Source organism: Garra rufa, chromosome 2 (assembly GCF_049309525.1).
Source record: "Garra rufa chromosome 2, GarRuf1.0, whole genome shotgun sequence".
NCBI classification, from domain to species: domain Eukaryota; kingdom Metazoa; phylum Chordata; class Actinopteri; order Cypriniformes; family Cyprinidae; genus Garra; species Garra rufa.
In genome coordinates, this window is record NC_133362.1 from 15,299,513 (window position 1) to 15,324,628 (window position 25,116).

General features: G+C 36.2%; 1 protein-coding gene across 2 annotated transcripts in view; it reads right to left on the reverse strand.

Moving 5' to 3' along the window:
- Positions 1-12,874: 12,874 nt before the first annotated feature.
- trim9 (tripartite motif containing 9) overlaps positions 12,875-25,116 on the reverse strand; it is a 40,063-nt gene continuing 27,821 nt past the window's right edge. The window contains exons 7-11 of one of the 2 annotated variants that reach the window (XM_073833740.1): positions 23,644-23,782; positions 20,472-20,510; positions 19,919-20,222; positions 16,962-17,124; positions 12,875-13,533 (exon numbers count right to left, since the gene is read on the reverse strand). In XM_073833740.1, the coding sequence (XP_073689841.1) occupies positions 13,456-13,533; positions 16,962-17,124; positions 19,919-20,222; positions 20,472-20,510; positions 23,644-23,782 (723 nt within the window). In that variant the 3' untranslated portion in view covers positions 12,875-13,455. The remainder of the gene's footprint in view (positions 13,534-16,961; positions 17,125-19,918; positions 20,223-20,471; positions 20,511-23,643; positions 23,783-25,116) is intronic. The other variant, XM_073833741.1, reaches the window with a different exon arrangement.

Below are 25,116 nucleotides of genomic sequence, written 5' to 3' on the forward strand. Positions count from 1 at the left end.
AATCAAATTGTTTTCTGAAATCTCCAAACGATTATTGTTCTTCATCCCCTCAAGTACCACTGTGGTGATTTTCATGCAGCTTAACATGCAGTTTAATTGTTTTTATAATTGCATACCAAATCTGGACCAATAATATTTCTCTATAAATACATGATTAATAAAAACATAAAAATATGAAATCAAATTATTTTCTGAAAACTCTAAAAACAGATTATTAGTTCCCCTTCAGTCGAATCACTACGACGTTACATTGGGAACTCGCATGAGAGACCAATCATCTCTGAGCCTTATTCAAAAGTCCAATGAACATTGGCGAGTGGTATTTTTGCTTTGAGAGCCTCTCATGCTCAAGCCGACAGAAGAAAAAGAAGTGTTCCTGCGGGCGCCCGTTTTCACGGCCTCAACAAAGCCTCCTGCTCTCCAGCGAGCAAGCCCCATTGAGTGCACAGTGGTGCCGCGGTTTCCTGCCTGGGCAGACCGGGACTAAAAGAGCAATTTCTCACGGCTGTGTTAGACGTTCTTTTAAGAAAGGCTTTCCGGCCGTGCGTTGTGGGTGCGGCAGTTACCTCACCTCTCTGGACGGACATGAACGCTGTCTCACATGTCTAGGTCGTGAACATGCTGGGGCAGCGTTCCCGGATGGTTCGTGGGTTCATTGCGAACACATGACCATGGCTATGCTGAAGTCTCACCGCTCGTTCGTGAGACGGCTCCACTCATCGTCCCGCGGTAGGCGGTTAAACCATCAATGTTTTTCAGCCACCGTGGGAGACACGAGGGAGACTTGCAGATCACTGTGCCAAACGTTCCGCCGGCCCCAAACGCCCTGCGGACTTCCGCACCTCAGCGTGGTCCCGCCGAGATGCCAGAGCAGTACGCTTCCCCGCATGCCGGGCTGAGCGTCTCCTTTGGCACTCCACAGGAGGAGGAGATGTCTGTTGCAGCATCAGAGGGAGAGTCTGAGAGTGAGGATGCCATCCCGGCGGCGCAGCACCCCTCCGAGGTTTCTTCCCAGAGGTGCACGAGGGGCTGGTCAAAATGTGGCGAGCACCTTCTTCATCTTGCCCGCTCCCCAGCTCCTCTCCCCTCGCCACCCTCCGCCCCCAGTTCGACGGTACCCACATTTTCTCAAAAAGAGAAACCAGGGAAGAAGGTAAGCACTGCTTAGTGCAGGTTGACTCTTCTCCAGGACGTACATCCTTCTGGGTTCAGTCTCTTTTCCCTGTCTCCCCCCAGGCTGCCCCACCACGGTCACGACGGTCAATTCCCTTGCTACTGCCACGGTGGTTGATACGGACAGTACGGCATGGCTTGGCTTTGCGATTCAGCTCTCCAGGCGTCCGCCCAGGTTCAGAGGTACCCTTTACATTTTTGTTCCCATTTTGTTACCAGAGGTACCCTTTTCAAGCTTGCCTCTGTCCTGCTTGCGGAGGATGCGATCCAGCCTGCCCCTCCAGCCGAGATGAAGTTAGGGTCTTACTGTCTCTACTTCAACGTGCCCAGAAAGAATGGTGGATAAACACCCATCCTGGATGGAGCTCTGTTTCAGCCCCTTTTCAGGCTACCGGATCAGATGCTCACGATGAAGTGCATACGAGTATGCTTCCGTCTCCAGGGGTGGGTTGAAGAACACTCGCTGTTACGTCTCGATTCCTCCCCGGCTCAGACCCCTTCTGCGGTCTGCCCCCGGGGGTCGAGTGTTTCAGTGCAAGGTGCTTCCATTTGGCCAGTCCCCTTCTCCCCGCATCCTTCTTAAGGCCACGGGAGCTTTCCTGTCCCCTCTTCGGCAGACAGGGATTCGCGTTTACAACCGTCTCGATGACTGGTGCCTTTCAGCTCACTCGCGAGTTCAGTTGTGCGAATTTGGGGACTTGGTGCTTCGGCACCTCTGCCATCTGGTCCTTCAGGCCAACCGAGAGAAGAGCAGACTCCCTCTAGAATAGAGGGGGATCTCTTTTCCCGGGCTGGAGCCAGACTCGGTCAACAGGACAGCCCGCCTTGCCACCAAGAGTGTGCAGTCAGTGCTGTAGTGCCTACGATTATGCAGGCACAACTCATCGGTCCTTTTCAAAATTTTGAGGCTCCTGGGGCACATGACAGCTTCAGCCGTTTTTCCGTTGAGCTCGTTTCATGTGAGACCGCTTCAGCACGATCGAGTCCTGAGATGGACATAGCATCTCGGCTCAATCTGGACTGGAGTTTTCCTGCAGTGTTGCTGACTAGTCAGCCCGTGGCTTTCCACAGGTTGAGATGCTGTGTGCAACGGGCACTTAGAGCTCATCCACCATCTGCTCCTACGGAGTCAAACGTGGCAGACATTGCTACATGCCATTCTCATGATGCCAGGGAAACTTAACCGTACGGCCTGTTGGCTTCCACGGCAGTCCAACCACCCTGCGGAATGGCGACTCCACCCCGTGACGCTATTTCGCCAATGCCCAGCCACATTCGCTCGCCCTTCCCGATTCCTCCCTTTGCCAGTCGCCTCTTCTCAAAGTGGCACTGGCACACAGCTGACCTCCGGGGCTCAAGTACGTCTGTGCAAGTCCAGGGAGGACGAGGTGTAAGTCTTGCTGGTTGCGCCACGGGAGTGGCCCACCCAGACTTAGGTCTCCCTCACGGCAGCCCCTCCCTGTTAGGGCAAGGATTGACACCCGCAGACCTCTCCTTCCTCAGGCCGTGATAGAAACTATCGCTCAGTCCCGAGCCCCGTCTACCAGGCAGGCTTTTGCACTGAGATGGGGTCTGTTTGCTGACTGGTGTTCCTCTTGCGGAGAGGACCCACAGAGATGCACGATTGCAGTAATGCTTTCCTTCCTGCAAGAGAAGTTGGAGGGCAGGCTGTCCCCTTCGACTCTCAAAGTGTACGTTGCTGCTATCGCAGCGTATCATGATGCAGTAGGTGTAACATCTCTTGGTAAGCACCAACTCATCGTGAGGTTCCTGAGAGGTGCGAGGAGGATCAATCCTCCCAGACTGCACCTCGTACCCTCTTGGGATCTCTCCCTCGCCCTCCAAGGCCTGCGGGACACCCCATTCGAGCCACTGGCGTCAGTTGAGCTAAAATTTCTGTCACTTAAGACAGCACTCCTGACTGCCCTGGCTTCCATCAAGAGGGTAGGGGACCTACAAGCCTTCTCTGTTAGCGAAGCGTGCCTAGAATTCGGGCCAGGCGATTCTCACGTTATCCTGAGACCCGGCTACATGCCCAAGGTTCCCACCACGCCTTTCTGCGATCAGGTGGTGAATCTGCAAGCTCTGACCCTGGAGGAGGCAGACCCAGCTTTGGCTATGTAGTGTCCAGTCTGTGCTTCACGCATATATGAAAGCCGCACTCGGCCCTTCAGACGCACCGAGCAGCTCTTTGTCTGCTTTGGAGGTCAGCAGAAAGGGAATGCGGTCTCCAAACAGAGGTTGGCTCATTGGGTGGTAGATGACATCTCCCTGTCATACTTGTATCAGGGACTGCCATGCCCCTTAGGTGTTCGTGCCCACTCCACACGGAGTGTTGCCTCATCCTATGCGTTGGCTCATGGCGCCTCGCTAGCAAATATCTGTAGAGCTGCGGGCTGGGCGACACTGAATACCTTCGCTAGGTTTTATAACCTTCGCGTAGAGGCTGTTTCCTCCCGTGTCCTAACATAAGGACTTCAGGTGAGGGGAGGTCGGCTGGTGTCGGCTTGCTGCGCCATTCCCATGAGGATCCGTGTGCTATTTTCCCATTAACCCTGGGTCCTCCATGCCCCGCAGTCAGGGCTAGTTGCGGAGTAGTTCCTGACTGTGCTCCTGCCGGGTCTCCTTCGCCCCGCTGGTTGTGGCAATATATGTTTCAGTATTTTCCGGTGGTCAACCAGAAGGCCTCTGTTTCCCTCGTATGTCCCTAAGAACTTATGGATATATTGAATTATTTTTATTTCCACATGGAAAGATCTCATGTGCTCCGCCCCCCAACCATGCTTCCGTACAACTGGCATTCCTGTAGGGTCCCCCACAATTGGCCCCCAGGACGTTGGGAAGGTTACATTAACACTCTCACCTGCTAGCACGTATACCTGCCGGCACGTGGGATTGTGCCAACTGCTATATCACAGCTATGCAGATGATACCCAGATTTAACTAGCCTTATCGCCAAATGACTACAGCCCCATTGACTCCCTCTGCAAATGCATTGATGAAATTAGTTGGATGTACCAAAGCTTTCTTCAATTAAACAAGGAGAAAACAGAAGTCTTTGCATTTGGAAACAAGGATGAAGTTCATAAGGTAAATGCGTACCTTGATGCAAGGGGTCAAAAAACAAAAAATCAAGTCAAGAATCTTGGTGTGATTCTGGAGTCAGACCTGTTTCAGTAGCCATGTCAAAGCAGTAACTAAATCAGCATTCTATCATCTCAAAACCATTGCAAGAATTAGATGTTTTGTTTCCTGTCAAGACTTGGAGAAACTTGTTCATGCCTTTATCACCAGCAGGGTGGACTATTGTAATGGTCTCCTCACTTGCCTTCACAAGAAGACCATTGGACAGTTGCAGCTCATACAGAACGCTGCTGCCAGGATTCTGACTAGAACCAGAAAATCAGAGCATATTACACCAGTCCTCAGGTCCTTACACTGGCTACCAGTTATGTTTAAGATAGATTTTAAAGTACTTTTACTTGTTTATAAAGCACTACAGGACCTACATACATTGCAGATATGCTCACTGAATATAAACCTAACAGACAACTCAGATCACTAGGATCGAGTCAGTTAGTAATATCAAGGGTTCACAAAAAACAAGGGGAATCCGCTTTTAGCTATTATGCCGCCCGCAGTTGGAACCAGCTTCCAGAAGAGATCAGATGTGCTAATACATTAGCCACATTTAAATCCAGACTCAAAACTCACCTGTTTAGTTGTGCATTTATTGAATGAGCACTGTGCTACGTCCGAACAGACTGCATTATTTTATGTATACTGTGCTAATTAATTTTAAAATACATTTCATCTTAAATGATCTTAAATGTTCTTAAATTCTCTGTTTTTATTGTTGTGATTATTATTTTAAATTTTTATGATTTTTATGCTATTATGATTTTAATTCCTTTTATGTTCAGCACTTTGCATTGCAATTGTGTATGAAATGTGATATATAAATAAACTTGCCTTGCCTTGCCTCGCCTTGCCTTGCCTTGTTCCCAATGTAACGTGGAAGTGATTCGACTGAAGGGGAACGTTTAGGTTATGTAGGTAACCCTCGTTCCGTGAAGGAGGGAACGGAGACGTTAGATTCCCCTGCCACGACCTTGCCGTCGCGATGACCGCGATGATTTTTTATATCTATAAAGCAATGTAAATAGCATATGTCTTGAATTTGGTATGAAATTATTAAAAGTTTTACAGTAAAACAACTTGAAAATCACCACAGTGGTACTTGAGGAGATGAAGAACAATGACATGTTGGAGTTTTCAGAAAACAATTTGATATCATATATATATATATATATATATATATATATATATATATTTTTTTTTTTTATACCTATAAAGCAATGTAAACAGCGTTTGTCTTGACTTTGGTATGAAATTATTAAAAGTTTTACAGTAAAACAACTTGAAAATCACCACAGTGAAACTTGAGGAGATGGAGAACAATAATCTGTTGGAGTTTTCAGAAAACAATTTGATTTCATTTTTTTATGAATTTTTTTAAATGCCTATATAGCAATGTCAATGGCATATGTCGAATTTGGTATGACATTATTAAAAAATGATACAGTAAAACAACTTGAAAATCACCACAGTGGTACATGAGGTGATGAAGAACAATAATCTGTTGGAGTTTTCAGAAAACAATTTGATTTCATTTTTTTATGAATTTTTTAAAATGCCTTTATAGCAATGTCAATAGCATATGTCGACTTTGGTATGCAATTATTAAAAAATGATACAGTAAAACAACTTGAAAATCACCACAGTGGTACTTGAGGAGATGAAGAACAATAATCTGTTGGAGTTTTCAGAAAACAATTTGATTTCATTTTTTTATGAATTTTTTAAAATGCCTTTATAGCAATGTCAATAGCATATGTCGACTTTGGTATGCAATTATTAAAAAATGATACAGTAAAACAACTTGAAAATCACCACAGTGGTACTTGAGGAGATGAAGAACAATAATCTGTTGGAGTTTTCAGAAAACAATTTGATTTCATTTTTTTATGAATTTTTTAAAATGCCTTTATAGCAATGTCAATAGCATATGTCGACTTTGGTATGCAATTATTAAAAAATGATACAGTAAAACAACTTGAAAATCACCACAGTGGTACTTGAGGAGATGAAGAATAATAATCTGTTGGAGTTTTCAGAAAACAATTTGATTTCATTTTTTTATATTTTTTTATACCTATAAAGCAATGTAAACAGCATTTGTCTTTGGTATGAAATTATAAAAAAATGATACAGTAAAACAACTTGAAAATCACCACAGTGATACTTGAGGAGATGTAGAACAATAATCTGTTGGAGTTTTCAGAAAACAATTTGATTTCATTTTTTTATGAATTTTTAAATTGTCTATATAGCAATGTCAATAGCATATGTCGAATTTGGTATGAAATTATTAAAAAATGATACAGTAAAACAACTTGAAAATCACCACAGTGGTACTTGAGGAGATGAAGAACAATAATCTGTTGGAGTTTTCAGAAAACAATTTGATTTCATTTTTTTATGAATTTTTTAAAATGCCTTTATAGCAATGTCAATAGCATATGTCGACTTTGGTATGCAATTATTAAAAAATGATACAGTAAAACAACTTGAAAATCACCACAGTGGTACTTGAGGAGATGAAGAATAATAATCTGTTGGAGTTTTCAGAAAACAATTTGATTTCATTTTTTTATGAATTTTTAAAATGCCTATATAGCAATGTCAATGGCATATGTCGACTTTGGTATGACATTATTAAAAAATGATACAGTAAAACAACTTGAAAATCACCACAGTGGTACTTGAGGTGATGAAGAACAATAATCTGTTGGAGTTTTCAGAAAACAATTTGATTTCATTTTTATATGAATTTTTAAATTGTCTTTATAGCAATGTCAATTGCAAATGTCGACTTTGGTATGCAATTATTAAAAAATGATACAGTAAAACAACTTGAAAATCACCACAGTGGTACTTGAGGTGATGAAGAACAATAATCTGTTGGAGTTTTCAGAAAACAATTTGATTTCATTTTTTTATGAAATTTTAAAATGCCTATATAGCAATGTCAATTGCATATGTCGAATTTGGTATGCAATTATTAAAAAATGATACAGTAAAACAACTTGAAAATCACCACAGTGGTACTTGAGGAGATGAAGAACAATAATCTGTTGGAGTTTTCAGAAAACAATTTGATTTCATTTTTTTATGAATTTTTTTAAATGCCTATATAGCAATGTCAATAGCATATGTCGACTTTGGTATGAAATTATTAAAAAATGATACAGTAAAACAACTTGAAAATCACCACAGTGGTACTTGAGGAGATGAAGAACAATAATCTGTTGGAGTTTTCAGAAAACAATTTGATTTCATTTTTTTATGAATTTTTAAAATTCCTATATAGCAATGTCAATTGCAAATGTCGACTTTGGTATGCAATTATTAAAAAATGATACAGTAAAACAACTTGAAAATCACCACAGTGGTACTTGAGGAGATGTAGAACAATAATCTGTTGGAGTTTTCAGAAAACAATTTGATTTCATTTTTTTATGAATTTTTTTAAATGCCTATATAGCAATGTCAATGGCATATGTCGACTTTGGTATGACATTATTAAAAAATGATACAGTAAAACAACTTGAAAATCACCACAGTGGTACTTGAGGAGATGTAGAACAATAATCTGTTGGAGTTTTCAGAAAACAATTTGATTTCATTTTTTTATGAATTTTTTTAAATGCCTATATAGCAATGTCAATGGCATATGTCGACTTTGGTATGACATTATTAAAAAATGATACAGTAAAACAACTTGAAAATCACCACAGTGGTACTTGAGGAGATGAAGAACAATAATCTGTTGGAGTTTTCAGAAAACAATTTGATTTCATTTTTTTATGAATTTTTAAAATGCCTATATAGCAATGTCAATAGCATATGTCGACTTTGGTATGAAATTATTAAAAAATGATACAGTAAAACAACTTGAAAATCACCACAGTGGTACTTGAGGAGATGAAGAACAATAATCTGTTGGAGTTTTCAGAAAACAATTTGATTTCATTTTTTTATGAATTTTTAAAATGCCTATATAGCAATGTCAATTGCAAATGTCGACTTTGGTATGCAATTATTAAAAAATGATACAGTAAAACAACTTGAAAATCACCACAGTGGTACTCAGGGGCGGCTGGCCCATGGTGGGCGATAGTGCATCGCCCTCCTTGAGCCACACGAAAAAAGAGAGGTGAAAAAGAGTCTTATTTCGCTGGTCCTAGTCTGTATATTACTGTACAATCAACAGCCTGAATGTCACTTTCCAACCTAAAACCCCGCCCCCTTGGGGCGATCTCAGTCAGATTGAAAATCGCCCCAGCCGGTCTCATAGAGTTATATTGTGAGATTTTTTTTTTCACATTTTGAACCCTACAATGCATTTCAATGGGCACCGGGAGGGCTCGCCCCAACGTGATTTCGTAATACGCACTGATGCGTGCTCGTCTGCTCGAAGATGTACAGCACGCACGCGTAGCGAGACGTCTGAATGCATTGGCCATTCTTTCAATGGAAAGGGAACTTGTGAGGAACATGCCTGATTTTAATGAGAAGGTAATTGATCACTTCGCCTGCTTAAAAGAGAGGCGAGCAAAATTTCAATACAAGTGACGTGTGTTATTAAATGGTGCATTGTTTATGTTATCACGGTCGTAGCCAGCTATGAGGTCACCGAGGTCTGGACTTCGGTCATTTTTTATATTCAAAAATAAAATGTCAAGCTCTTTGAATGATTATTTAGCCGTTTAAACCACCTCATATCACATAAGTGTTTGCAATTCATGTTGCTGCGAGAAGCTGCAGTGAATGGGGCTTGAGAACGCGTTGAGTGAGAGCGCGGGTGCAGCAGCCTCCGTTTGTTGCCAGATCCACCTATAATACGTGTTTTTTGACTCGTTTGTCCAATTTAGTGTGACACTTTGGGACTTTTATAAAGTGGAAAGTTGAACGTTAGTTTTATGCCAGTGTCATTATTTTAACGTTATTTTTATAACCCTCAGCTAAAAGAAAACCGAACTTTCCATGTAAAACATTATACTGAATAAAAAATCTTTCACAATCATCTACATGTCTGTCTATTTTGAAGTTGTATTCTTCAAATGTTGAATTTTAAATAGTTGTATTCATTGCTTATTGGCAGGCAAATTTATACTGAATATGTTCTGAAAAGATTTGAATAATTACAGTTTTAATATGAGAAATAAAGTATTTACTCTTAGAGGGCAAACTAGTTGATGACAATGTGTCTCTTGATGGCCATGGTGGAAGTGTTTCAGTGTATTTGAGACCATTGCGATAAATTTAATATAGCTATTCAAAATACAGTACAGTTTGTACAATTCATGCCTGATGTTGCCATCTAGGAACAGGGAAACCAAATCAAACAATGTAATGTAATGCTGTAAAGTTGGCTATCTGAATTTTATCATAATTTTACCCATTAAAGCGGTTATCTTTACCATCATCGGAACAGTTGCCCCCCCAGAGATATTTGTCAGGAGCCACCACTGGTGGTACTTGAGGAGATGAAGAACAATAATCTGTTGGAGTTTTCAGAAAACAATTTGATTTCATTTTTTTATGAATTTTTAAAATGCCTATATAGCAATGTCAATTGCTTATGTCGACTTTGGTATGTAATTAAAATAAATGATACAGCATATAACATACAGGACATGCAGAACAATAATCTGCTGGAGTGTTAGTTTGATTTCATATTTTTATGATTTAAAAAAAATGTTTATATTGAGAAAAATGGTATAAATAAAAAAAAAACTTTGGTATTCAATTATAAAATAATGAAACCGTTAAACAGCATGTAAATCACCACAGTGATAGGATGCAGAACAATAATCTGTTGGAGTTTGAAGAAAAGAATTCGATTTTTATATTTTTATGATTTTTTGCGCATGTCAGATTAATAGTTTTTTTTGGGGGGGAGACAGAGATAGAGAGATTGTTAATAGCATTTGTCCTGACTACGGTGTGCAGTTCTTAAAAGCAGTTTAGTAACATGAAATGCGCCGCGTTAGGTCGGAGGTGTCTGTTACCGTAAATATCTATATAGGCGCGCAACGTAACTTTAGGCGGAGATGGCGTGACCGCACTTTTACGAAGCGCAGATGGTGTGACCGCAGTCTCACCTTCGGGTCGGCCTCATAGTAGAACTGCTGTGTTCGGATCCAGCGACCCACCAGGTGATCACGCACCGTCTGAGCTAAAGCGAAATAATAATCACGCGGCGTCGCGACGTTCCTGTCTTTGACCAGCGTGAAGTGCAGGTGCCGGTTGAAGCCCTTCTTTAGCTCGGCCACATTCTCCACACCGACTATCCCTCTGATGCTGATCTGCTTGCGCTTCTCCTGGTCCGTTAGAGGAGTCGCCATCCTGAAGATCACCGGTTACACCGAGCGCCTCGCGTGATGAGCCACATATTTTTATAGTAGGCACAGAGGGAGGAGCAGAAAGTCTCTTTCTCTCTTTGGACTTGTTGACCTTTTTTTGACCATGGTAAACATACAGAATATGAATCAATGACTTGACTAACTTTAAAAAAGTAGATAAGAATGCAGCTCACACAGTCACTTACACATTTTCTATGGTAAACATGTTTTCAGTTAAAATTAATCAAATTAATTTCGATATTTTAGGGCTTCAGTCAAAAATGTTTCTCAGGCCTTAAATTCTTAAAAAATATAATAATAAATGAAATTATTATTACATCTTCAAATAATAATATTGTAGCTTTGAAGTAATAATGTGATTTTTTTTAATTATTAAAATAATTTTGGTCAACTTTCATATTATATAATAAAATATTATTTATTCCTGTGATCAAATATAGAAATTAACACTTTTATTTAGCAAGGATGCTTTAAATTGATTAAAAGGCATTTATAATGTTACAAAATATTTCTATTTCAGATAAATGCTGTTCTACTGAACTTTCTTTTTATCAAAGAAACCAGTTTTTTAACATAATAATAATAATAATAATAATAATAATAATAATAATAATAATAATAATAATAATAAATGTTTTTTGAGTAGCAAATCAGCATATGTGACTCTGGACCACAAAACCAGTCATAAGGTTATATTTGACAAAACTGAGATGTATACATCACACGAAAGCTCAATAAATAAGCTTTCTATTGATGTATGGTTTGTTAGGATAGGACAATATTTGGCCGAGATACATCTATTGGAAAATCTGGAATCTAAGGGTGCAAAAAAATCAAAATACTGAGAAAATCACCTTTAAAGTTCTCCAAATTAAGTTCTTAACAATGCATATTACTAATGAAAAATTACATTTTGATATATTTATAGTATGAATTTTACAAAAAATCTTCATGGAACATTTCCTAATGATTTTTGGCGTAAAAAAAAAAAAATCAATAATTTTGACCCATACTATGTATTTTTGGCTATTGCTACAAATATACCCCAGCGACTTAAGACTGGTTTTGTTGTCCAGGGTCACATATTAGAATGATTTCTAATGATTTACGAGAATAAATTCAAAATTAAGAGAATCACGTCGAAATGTTAAAATTACGGGATTAAAGTCACAATATTTTGAGAATAAAGTCAGAAAATTTTGAGAATGAAGTCGAAATATTTCAACAATAAAGTCAAAATGATGAGAATAAAGTCTAAAGGTTTCGACAATAGTCAAAATTACGAGAATAAAGTTAAAAGAGTTTTGAGAATAAAATCAAAATGATAAGATTACGGGACTAAAATCATAATATTTTTAGAATGAAGTCAAAGTTTAAATATTTCAACACATTTTTTTTTTTTTAAATTTAAAAATATTTTAAAATATTTCACTACTACAAAAATCTAGAGCACTGTTTTCGAAGGGAAATGACAGAAGACAGCTTTATATTGCACCTAATCCAGTTTATTGAGCATAGAACTTTACAGATAACAACAATAACACAATAATAATAATAATAATAATACATTTCTTATATTGGGATTAATTTATGAAAAAATACAATTTACAATGGGTGAAATTTTCCCTCACTGCACCCACACATTCAATTATTTGCTGAGCATAAACCTGCTCAACAAACAGATAAAGTACAGCACCTGCCCCATATTTGAACCCCACCAGTGGGATTTTAAATATTTTTCTAAATGCAAAAGTACATCATTTATGGTAAACTAATAGCCAATGCTTCAAGCAGCTACAATGTATGCTGTCTTGTTCAAAAGTTGTCTCTCTTTTGGATCTGCAGCTCTATTCTTTTATATTGCAATATTTTCTCACATTGAACATAAGCAGCACCAGTTATCTGTTTAGCATTTGCGTTTAGCTTGTGCGGATTTGAGGCAGCAAAGGAGAAATAAATAGAGAGAGAGAGAAACAAAAGTTTATTCATTCTCATCTCCCCATAATACGTTACGCAAGGCTGTGAAAATGCCTGTATGTGTGTGTATGTGTGCATGTATTTGTCCCAATTAGTGTTTTCCATTCTGTTCAACAAACAGAAAGCCATTACCTCCTCACTGACACACATTCAGCTCATTCTGCCATTGTTTAATATGTCCCAATTGTATGTTTGCTCATCCACTATGTGGAAGGAAGGTTGGAAATATGTTGATTGAGATGTAATATGCACAAGGAGGTTGTAATATTCACTACTTTACTTTAGCTTCTGTACCCATCTGCAGTCAAAATCACCTTTATATCCAACAGAACATCTCTATGTAATGTAAATTGCATCCTCTAAGGTCTAACACATCAGGAACTTATTTCTAAGCTTAACTTCACACAGAGGATTGTATCATGAAACAACAGACAGACATCTGTTAATATCCAGTTATCTGGGAGTTCACATCCATGAGCACCTTTTCCATAAAAACAACAATGACAACATCAATAATAATAATCATCATATCTAGAAAAAGTGTAAGAAAGAGAGAAGAAAATGATTCAAGAATTTCAATATCAATTTACCTCACATACATCAGGGTCAGTGTTAAGGTTAGGGTTAAGTTAGGGTTGAGTTAACCCTAACCCTTACATTTATCAGGTCCATGTACATTTCAGAGCTCTCAGACCTTGTTCAAACGTATTAATGACTGTCAGCAGCAATTCCCCCCGCCAAGTACTCACAGCTGAATCCATGTGCACTTGTCTGTGTGTGTTTGTATAGAAGTGTGTATCAGTTGTAGGGCTCTTCAGCAGACTGAGCCTGCAGCTTCAGATTCTCCAGGTGTATAAAAATCAGGAATAGGCAGCCCAGAATGAAGAGTCACCTATGAAAAGAAGCAAGCACAAAAATTAGGATATTGCTCATAAAAGGCCTTTTGGTTCAAGTTAGTACATATACTTTATATATAACTTTTTGAAAGCAGAAAGAAAGAAAGTGTGTTGCATCATAAATTCCACACAGATCTCATTACATCAGTGTTCGCTTAAAAAGATTCTGTCTATTAAGACTTGTATGGCTTAATATAACATAAATTACGTCTCTTATTGCAATGTAGTCTTAGTGCAACTTAAAAAAAAATTAAATCTAAGATTACGGGAAGTCAACATTATTAGAATAAAGTCAAAATATTTAAACAATAAAGTCAAAATTATTAGAATAAAGTCAAAATGTTTAGAGAATAGTCAAAATTACGAGAATAAAATTGAAGAGTTTTAAGAATAAAATTGCGAGAATAAATTACGAGAATAAAGTCAAAATTATGAAAATAAACTCGAAATGTTAAGATTACGGGATTAAAGTCATAATATTTTGAGAATAAAGTCAAAATGATGAGAATAAAGTTGTAATATTTCAACAATAAAGTCAAAATTATTCGAATAAAGTCAAAATGTTCTGAGAATAGTCAGAAAAGTCATAATATTTTTAAGAATAAAGTCAAAATTACCAGAATAAAGTCAAAATATTTCGACAATAAAGTCAAAATTACCAGAATAAAGTTGAAATGTTTCAGGAAAAAAAAAATCTAAATTACGAGAATAAAGTCAAAATTATGAAGATAAAGTCGAAAGTTCAGATTACAGAATTAAAGTCGTAAAATTTTGAGAATAAGGTCGAAATTATAAGAATAAAGTCAAAATATTTAGAGAATGAAGTCAAAATATTTCGACAATAAAGTCAAAATTATTAGAGCAAAGTTTAAATGATTTGAGAAAAAAGTCAAAATTACGAGAATAAAGTTAAAAAGTTTAGAGAATAAAGTCGAAATGTTAAGATTACAGTATCAAAGTCTTAATATTTTGATTAATATAAATTTTATTCTCAAAATGAATATTTTGAGAATAAAGTCAAAATTACAAGAATAAAATCAAAATATTTCGAGAATGAAGTTGAAATATTTGGACAATAAAATCAAAATTATGGGAATAAAGTCGAAATGTTTCGAGAAAAAGTCAAAATTACGAGAATAAAGTTGAAGAGTTTAGAGAATAAAGTGGAAATGTTAAGATTACGGATTAAAGTCTTAATATTTTTAGAATAAAGTCGAAATTATGAGAATAAAGTACAAATATTTTGAGACTGAAGTCGAAATTTTTCAACAATGAAGTCAAAATTAGAAGAATTAATTTGTAGCAATTACGAGATTAAACATAATATTTTAAGAGTATATTCTAGCCTTTTGCTCATGCAAATGTTTTGTTTAATATTAAAAGTACCAAAAGCACAAAGCTAATTGCTATTATTGAGTGTCTGGCGCACTACAAATCGGCCTAATAAATGCAATCAAAGCCGTGAAATATTATTTCCATACACACTGTCCCCTGTGAGTATAACACATGGTATGATTTCTGCTAATAATCCCACATATATTCAAATGGCAACTTCTCCTGGTGCTCCCAATCCAGTCAATTTGCATGCGCAGGCTATACTCTCAAACTATTATAACTTTAATTGGTATGATTTAATTCTAGTCATTTCGACTTTATTCTTGAAACAATTCGACTTTATTCTTGAAATTTCAACTTTATTCTCGAAACATTTCGACTTTATTCTAAAAATTTAGATTTTATTCACAAAATATATTGATTTTATTCTTGAAATTTAGATTTTATTCACAAAATTTATTCACAATATTCTCTAAATATTTACTTTATTTTCGTAATTTAAACTTTATTCTCGAAACATTTCGACTATATTCCCGTAACATTTCTACTTCATTCCCAAAACATTTCAACTTCATCTTGAATTTTTGACTTTATTCATAACATTTCAACTTTATTTTTGAAACATTTCGTCTTTATTCTTATAATTTCTACTTTATTCTCAAAATATTTCAACATTATTCTCAAAACATTTAGTTTTTATTCTCATAATTTTGAGTTTATTCTCAAAATATTTTGATTTTATTCTCAAAATATTATAACTTTAATCTTGTAATCTTTTTTTATGTGGCAGTTAAATGCTGTCAAAGAAAACCCATTAAATATTAACATTACTTAAAAAAAAATCCACATCGTTTATACATATTTTGGACTTTGGGGGGCGCCATAATTTCGATAACGTCAAATGTTTGTTTACCCTGGAAATCCAGAGGTCTCGCGAGAGCACAATTTGAATTGTCTCTGCAAGACACTCTGGCATTGAGCAATGATGCACGTTACTGCATTACTTAAGCAGTTCTGGGAACCAATCAAATCGGTGTATCTGATGTAGGCGGGCCAGAGGCGAGCTAAGCTGATGACGACAGCGCGACGTCCGGAATCAATTAGTAAAAAGTGAAAGATGGCTACAGATGAACACCAGTTGTTTGAAACGGCTTTGGCCCCTAAAATGAACGAGTTAGACTTGGCTTTTCATATAAAAGAGGAACAGAAAACCGCGCTCGAATCGTTCCTTTGCAAGAATGACGTTTTTGCTGTTTTGCTGACTGGATACGGCAAGAGTTTAATCTATCAGTTAGCTCCGGTGGTAGCTAAGCGTATGGGGCTTAGTAGTCTCAGCCTCAGACGTCACGCCCACGGAACGTTGGCTAAACGTCTGATGCATATGGTACGCTTAACTGGAAACACTTCAGGAATGTCGAAGTCGTCATCTGATTAGTTGAATTTGACCGGATTTCCGGAAGACGCGAGTGTCGCGTTTATTTTCGGTCCGCCGGGAAACAAAGCGCAGATTGATTTACTCGGTGTTTTGCTAAAAGGTGCTTATGCAGAAGCCATTGTTGTTATACACATATGCGACCTTCGTGAACAAATTACAGACTTAATGCTTGTTCTCCCTCTTCTTCGTTATCTTTCAATGCTGGTTATTTCAATGACTGACTTGTTGCACGCCAGTCTGTTGTTGTGGGGGCATTTCCACGCACAGAAACGTGACGCTGAACGAAACGAACTGTGATTGGTTGTTTGACATGTCGATCAAACGGTCTTATGGGCGGGCCTTGGCCAATGAAAGCTGCCATGAATTCCAGACCTTCAGCCGTCAGTCTGAAGGTCTGGCTACGCGAGACTAGGGGCTTAGTGAAATAATGGATACGTCACACCGTGTATTGTTGTGATTGGTCGTAGAGTTATCCAATTGCGTGCAGTGAGAGTTTCAAATGCATGCTTGGTGCCGCCCCTCGAGTTAGGCCCTTATCATTGCTCGATTTTTTCCAGGCTAATGTTTGTTGCTATTTTTACCACAACACAGCTTGAAAAATAAAGTACTGATACAGTACAAGTATGCTAGTAAATTAATAAAAAATAATGTTACCTGAACATTGCGGTTGAGGCTGATGGCTGGGTAGTACATGCCCTCCAGTGTGTTGAAGGCAACAGGTCCCTGTTGCTCGTCATTTATCAAAAACAACAGAATCCCACGAGAGAAATCCAACAGCACACCCACAGTCGCTCCTTTCCCTATTCCTCCATCCGTACTAAGGGGAAGAAAAAGACTAAAGAGAATAAATAAAAGAATATGTACTGTCAAAATAGAGTGCAACACCTATAACAGACCCTTATGTTTGACTCAATAAAACACAATTTCCTATAAATATATTACAGATCTTAGCCTGTTAGACTACTGTTAGCCTTGGGCTCTCTCCACTGCATGAGAATAATATGAACCAGCAGCAGGTGGCAGTAATGCATCATATTTTTTCATCCACTTGTACGTGCTGTAGTTTTACTAATTTCCGGCACAAATTAACCAGCCCCCATCTTTCCATTATAAGTATTCTGTCTGAAACCCAGCTTCCAAAACATGATAGCCAACCTGATGTCAGCAAGCCTAAACATGCACATTAATTAACAGGCAGAGAGCGTTTCTGATATTTTTGCTGTTCACAGAGCCTAGGGCTGTCTCTGAGACAGGTGTGATTTCTCAGGACACCTATTTCAGTGACATCCCTCAGATAGCAAGGACATTTTATGCATGTTAATCCACATCTATGGTGTCTCAGGAATAGTGTTTAGATCCAATAGCAGATCCTACCACCCATCTATGCACAGGTAAAGGTGGGAAAGATAAAAAGAATAGAAACAATAAAGCATATTGTTCGCTGTGACTGTGTGGGTGAAGAAACTGTTATTTCTATATTGCCAGCTGACGGTGCAACTGCGGTGTGATTTATGAAACTGTAACAATAGTGTTGTATTTGCAATCTCTTGTGAAATACTTTACCTTTAAAATGTCAGTGGGTGTATTTTCCGTTTTGATAGAAAATCATGTTTTCTAGATTCCTGTATGTTGGCACCTTGTCACAACATTGGCAATAATTTTGTTTAAAAATTTCGCAAATATATTATTAAACACAAAGTTTATGAGTCATTGCGTGACTAAGGACTGTTACAACAACATTTAGATATATTAGGATATATTCTACATTTATTTAAATAATACATGAATAAATAGCTTCATTTATTTTCTTCATCTAAGATTTAAATAGCAACCACTTTGTAACCAAGGGCAACAGTGAACATTTGTGATGAGGCGCTTCAAGAGGCTTTTTTTCCAAGAATTTCTTTCAACAATTGTATAATGTAATATAGCCTAATGCAAGATGATGGATATCTACACGTTTTTGACATTATAAATAAAATAAACATCACTGGAGTATGATTTATTATAAAATACTATTTCAGTTTTTCTACTTCGAAATTTCACTTCATTTAATTCAGTGTTACTTGCAGTTTCTTTATATAATTTTAGAGCTATAGGCTCTGTAATGAGAAATAAGAATAATATATAATAATATATTATAATATAAAATATATTAATATACAGAGCTATAGGAGTATTTTGGAATGTAATAATAATATAATATAATATAATGCATTTTATTGAGTATTTTGGTATAATATAATATACATAATATATAATATAATATACAGAGTAATAGGAGTATTTTGGAACAATATAATATAATATAATATAATAATGCATTTTTTATTAAGCATTTTGGAATAATATAATATAATATACAGAATATATAATATAATATATTATATATTAATATAGATAGCTGTAAGAGTATTTTGGAATAATATAATATAATAATGCATTTTTATTGAGTATTTTGGAATAACATAATGTACATAATATGTAATATAATATACATTAATATACAGAGCTATAGGAGTATTTTGGAATAATATAATATAATATTATGTTATATTATATAATAATAGATTTTGGAATAATATAATATAATATACATAATATAACATATTATATATTAATATACAGAGCTAAAGATATATTTTAGAAAAAAAAATGCATTTTTATTGAGTTTTTTTGGAATAATATAATATACAGAGCTATAGGAGTATTTTGGAATAATATTATATTATATTATATAACAATGCATTTTGGAATAATATAATATAATATACATAATATAAAATATTATATATTAATATAGAGCTCTAGGATTATTTTAGAAAATTAATATACAATGTATTTTGGAATAATATAATATAACAATGTATTTTGGAATAATATAATATAATATACATAATATAAAATATAATATATTATATATTATATATTAATATACAGAGCTATAGGAATATTTTAGAAAAAAATAATAATGCATTTTTTATTGAGTATTTTGGAATAATATAATATACAGAGCTATAGGAGTATTTTGGAATAATATAATATTATATAATAATGCTTTTGGAATAATATAATATACATAATATAATATACACTATGTTATATATTAATATACAGAGCTATAGGAATATTTTGGAATAATATAATATGATATATTATAATATAATATAATAATGCATTTTTTGAAAAGGTGAATGATATCACTGTAAAAAATATTAAAAGTTGTAAATAAAACAAAGATGGAGTATGATTTATGATAAAATACATTTTCGGTTTTTCTACTTAAAAATTCCACATTTAATTCAGTGTGTTACTTACTGTTTCTTTGTAACTGTTTGTGAAATTAATTAGCTCATTTCTAAGTGAAAACTGTTTCTACACCAATTGTTTTTCAGTGTATGAGAACAAGCTGGTAAGTAAATAATTGCATTAAATTTACTTCTTTTTTAGATTTTGCTAAAACTGTGAGCAACGTTGTTTTAAATGGTCATGACTTCTGAATAAATAACATGATGTATAGAAATTTAGTTGTTTAATCATTTAGTCATAATTATCATCTAAAGAAATTCCGAACCACAAGCCTGCAGACACAGACAAACATGTATTCATACCGGTTGGTGTGCGAGTTGTTATGCATGAACCAGGAGCGGTTGTTGTCCACATACATGGCCCAGGCTTTATCATCTTTCCCCAGCATCACATCCTTCATGACATCAGCCCGGGCGACTCCAAACGCAGGGTCAGGGTGGTTGTCATAGCGGTCGATGGTCATCTCCCAATAGTGCACGCCACGAGAGAAACCTGTGTTGCCCATGACCACACGATCGTCGTAACTGTTACACGTCACCGTGAGGTTGTCGTTGGACAAGATGATGTCAGGGTGGGCCGACGCGGTGTCAAAGGTGAACCAGGCAACTGCAGAAAAAACACAAACACACATACGGTCATGAAGGCTGGTTGAGCTTTGATTTACAGTAAGAATAAAAGTCCAGATGAGTTTAAGAACACGGAGACACTGCAAATCAAACTTGCAAACACACAGTCAATCTCTCTCTCTCTCTCACACACACTCACTTTCTCATACACACAAACAAACATATACAAGCAGACAAGAAAGGGACTGTATATGAGGCTAATATAATGATGATGTTCAGGCATTCATACCTGCCGCCAGAGTTTTACTACCATATGAAGGAAGACTCACTGAAATCAAGAGAAAGAAAGAGGGGAAAGAGCGAGAGAAGGTTGGAGAGATAAAGAAAAGTGGAAAAGGCAGAGAAATGCAGAGGACAGAAAATGCAGAGGGGTGGAAGGAGAGAAAAAAAGAAAGTAACAGAATTGGGTACTGAAAGAGAGGAAGGAAAGCAGCAGATCAGGGAAGCTGGACTTATTCAGCGCTTACAAGTAATAAACTACTAGAGAGTGTTAGTACAGTTAACAGCACATTAACAATCATATTCATTCATATTAGTAACATACAATTAGACATACAATGGTGTTCATAAAGACCTCCACAGCAGACTTTCAGTGTGACGTCACTGGCACTATCCATGAATAGGGTACAAGAAAGAGCCTGAAACTCTTTCTTTTTTATATAATAACATACACTACCAGTCAAAAGTTTTTGAACAGTAAGATGTTTCATGTTTTTTAAGGAAGTCTCTTCTGCTCACAAAGCCTGCATATATTAGATTAAAAAATACAGCAAAAGCAGTAATATTGTGAAATATTATTACTATTTAAAATAACTGCTTTCTATTTGAATATGTTCGAAAATGTAATTTATTCCTGTAATCAATGCTTAATTTTCAGCATCATTACTGCAGTTTTCAGTGTTACATGATCCTTTAGAAATCATTCTAATATGCTGATTTGCTGTACAAGCAACATTTTTATTATTATCAATATTTAAAAAGTTGAGTACATTTTTTCAGGATTCTTTGATGAATAGAAAGATCCAAAAATCAGCATTTATCTGAAATATAAAGCTTTTGTAACATTAAACACTATGACTATACCATTCAAAAAAAGAAATGACAGCAATTAATACTTTACAGTATTTAGCAAGGATGCTTTAAAATAATCAAACATGATGATAAAGACATTTATAAGGTTACAAAAGATTACTATTTCAAGTAAGTGCTGTTCTTCTGAACTTTCCATTCATCAAACAAACCTGAAAAATTCTACTCAGCTGTTTTCAACATAATAATACATGTTTTTTTGGGCAGCAAATCAGAATATTAGAATGATTTCTGAAGAATCATGTGACACTGAAAACTGCAGTATTGATGCTAAAAATTCAGCTTTGAAATCACAGGAATAAATTACATTTTAAAATATATTCAAATAGAAAAACAGTCAAAAGTTTACTGTTTTTGCTGTACTTTGTATCAAATAAATGCAGGCTTGGTGAGCAGAAGAGACTTCTTTAAAAACATTAAAAAACTTTTGACTGGTAGTGTATAATATTACAATATAATATAAAAAAATAAAAAATACTTTGTTGAGTATCATATTTGATACATCAAGCTTTCATAGCTCATAAAGTATGATATAGGAGAATATGGAGCTTAAATTCACCTTTTAACATAAACATCAGAAATAAATATGCCACATCTATAAAATGTAAAAAAATATATATTTATCAAAATGTAAAAAGATAAAGTTAATTTGTTTTGAACAATGTTTAAAGAGATACAGTAGCTCACCCAAAAAATAAAAATTCTGTCATTAATTACTTACCCTCATGTCGTTTCAAACCCATAAGACCTTCGTTCATCTTCAGAACACAAATTAAGATATTTTTGAGGAAATATGAGAGTTTAAATTCTGACCCTGCATAGACAGTAACGCAACTACCACGTTCAAGACCAGAAAGGCAGTAAGGACATTGTTAAAATAGTCCAGGTGACATTAGTGGTTCAACCTTAATCTTATGAAGCGAGAATAGAAAACAAAAAGTAACGACTTTATACATCTTCTATTCCATATCAGTCTTTGACGCACGTTCACAACAGTACCATGATGGCCTTGAACGTTTCAGTTGCGTTTCTGCCTATGGAGGATCAGAAAGCTCTCGGATTTCATCAAAAATATCTTAATTTGTGTTCTGAAGATAAACAAAGCTTTTACGGGTTTGGAATGACATGAGGGTGAGTAATTACTGACAGAATTTTCATTTTTTGGTATCTATCCCTTTAAGGGTGATACATACATGCAAAACTACCTACTAATTTTATTTTATTTCAGAAACTATTTTATTAAATGTATTTGATGGCCTAACAACAAAAATGTATGCCTCCAGCCCCTTAAAAGAGATACCAAATTTATATCCTATTTGTGGAAACAGCACACTATATGTGACCCTGGACCACAAAACCAGTCTTAAGTCGCTGGGGTATATTTGTAGCAATAGCCAAAAATAAATTGCATGGGTCAAAATTATTGATTTTTCTTTTATGCCAAAAATCATTAGGAAATTAAGTAAAGATCATGTTCCATGAAGATTTTTTTGTAAAATTCCTACTATAAATATATCAAAATGTATTTTTTGATTAGTAATATGCATTGTTAAGAACTTAATTTGGACAACTTTAAAGGTGATTTTCTCAGTATTTTGATTTTTTTGCACCCTCAGATTCCAGATTTTCAAATAGTTGTATTTCAGCCAAATATTGTCCTATCCTAACAAACCATATATCAATAGAAAGCTTATTTATTGAGCTTTCATACGATGTATACATCTCAGTTTAGTAAAATTTAACCTTATGACTGGTTTTGTCATAACTAATTTACTAATAAAAATCTGCTGTATCATTTTGCACTGACATGCTCAAGCTTCCCTGTGCATTAAGAGTGACAGCATTCAATATTAAGAGAGAGAGAGAGTGTGTGTGTGTGTGTGTGTGTGTGTGTGTGTGTGTGTGTGTGTGTGTGTGTGTGTGTGCACCTGGTATTCATCACGTTGTGGGGACCAAATGTCCCCATAAGGATAGGAATACCAGTAGATTTTGACCTTGTGGGGACATTTCTCAGGTCCCCATGAGGAAACAGGCTTATAAATCATGCACAATAAGTTTTTTTGATGAAGTAAAAGTGTGCACAATCTCATGTGAGGGCAAGGTTTAGGTGTAGGGTAGGTGTAGGGCGATAGAAAGTACGGTTTGTACAGTATAAAAACCATTACGCCTATGGAATGTCCCCATAAAACATGTAAACCCAACATGTGTGTGTGTGTGTGTGTGTGTGTGTGTGTGTGTGTGTGTGTGTGTGTGTGTGTGTGTGTGTGTGTGTGTGTGTGTGTGTGTGTGTGTAACATTGAGACATCTCTTACTCTCTGATGTCTGCATGACAAGCGTTTTGCTGTACTGGCCGACTCCACTGGAGTTAAACGCTTTAACACGAGATTTATAAGTGCTGTTGAAGTGCAGACCGTCCACAGTGCAGATCATCTCTGTACCAACGTACACTTCCTGCAGAATACACACTTCAGTTAGTAAACACATATGGTTAACACTCAATGAATATTACAGTATGTTTCACACAATTCTGTGTTAAAAATGTGTTTGGCAGTCTAATCAAATATTGAATAAAAAAAAAGATGTTCAAAAGAACTAATAATATTACTTTGGGTTTATTGTTCACACTTGAAATGGAAGACCAGATCAGCACATTGCATTGTGGGATATACTGTAGTACCCAACACAGTGTTCTGTTGTAAACGGCATTATGACAAACTATGACAAATCTAAATAATGTACTACCATACTACTCTATGTAAGAGTAGTATGCTACATCAAATTCAGCCTTGGTATTCCAAGGCATGTGGACAATTTGTATACAGAAATAGTAGTATGTAGTATGCTATGTGTTCTCTATTTCTGCATTATGTAGTAGACATATATTTTCTATATGCTGATGAATATCTTGGGAAAAACACAACGTGATACTGTTGCTAAAAATCTACCCGAAAATGGAGCAAATATGAGAACACATGAACCTGGCTTTCTAAAATAAGAGCCTGGCCTGTTTAGAGGATAGCTGAGTGAGTGAGTGTGTGTGTGTGAGTGTGTGTTTCAATGTGTAGGTGACAATGTGTGTGTCTGAGAGAGTATTTCAATGCCAATATGTATGTGTGTGTGGCTATATACACTATATTGCCAAAAGTAATTGGACACTACTACTTTAGTGATTTCTGTGAGTACAATTTTTAATGTTTAATCATGTGAATAATTAATAGCAACAATTTGGACATGACTCCTTTCAATTCTAACATGACAATGTGCATCTGTGTATAAGGCAAGGTTCAAAATGAAATGATTGATTCAGTCAGTGTGGAAGAACTTGACTGTCTTCAGAAAGCCAAGTCCTAATCCCAGCTGAACACCTCTGGTGTGACTTTAAGCAGACCTTTAGCCAAAAACTCTTCACCAAACACAAATGACTTGTACATATGGGTACAGTCATTTTAGGCACTTCCAAAACTGTTGCAACAGAGATGGAAATACATTTTTTAAATACATGAATCATGATTCCATCTTTGTTGCCACAGGTTTGGCAGATTCCATCTTTGCTGCCCTTTTCTGATCTAAAGAAGGGGGTGTCCCAATATTTTTGTCCATAGTGTATATACAAGTCATTAGTGTTTAGCGATGAGTTTATGCCTCAAGGTCTGCATTTAAAGTCACACCACAGGTGTTCAACTGGGATTAGGACTTTGCTTACCGCAAACCAGTCAAGTTCTTCCACACTGACTGAATCAATCATTTCTTTGTGAACCTTGCCTTATACACAGATGCATTGTCAT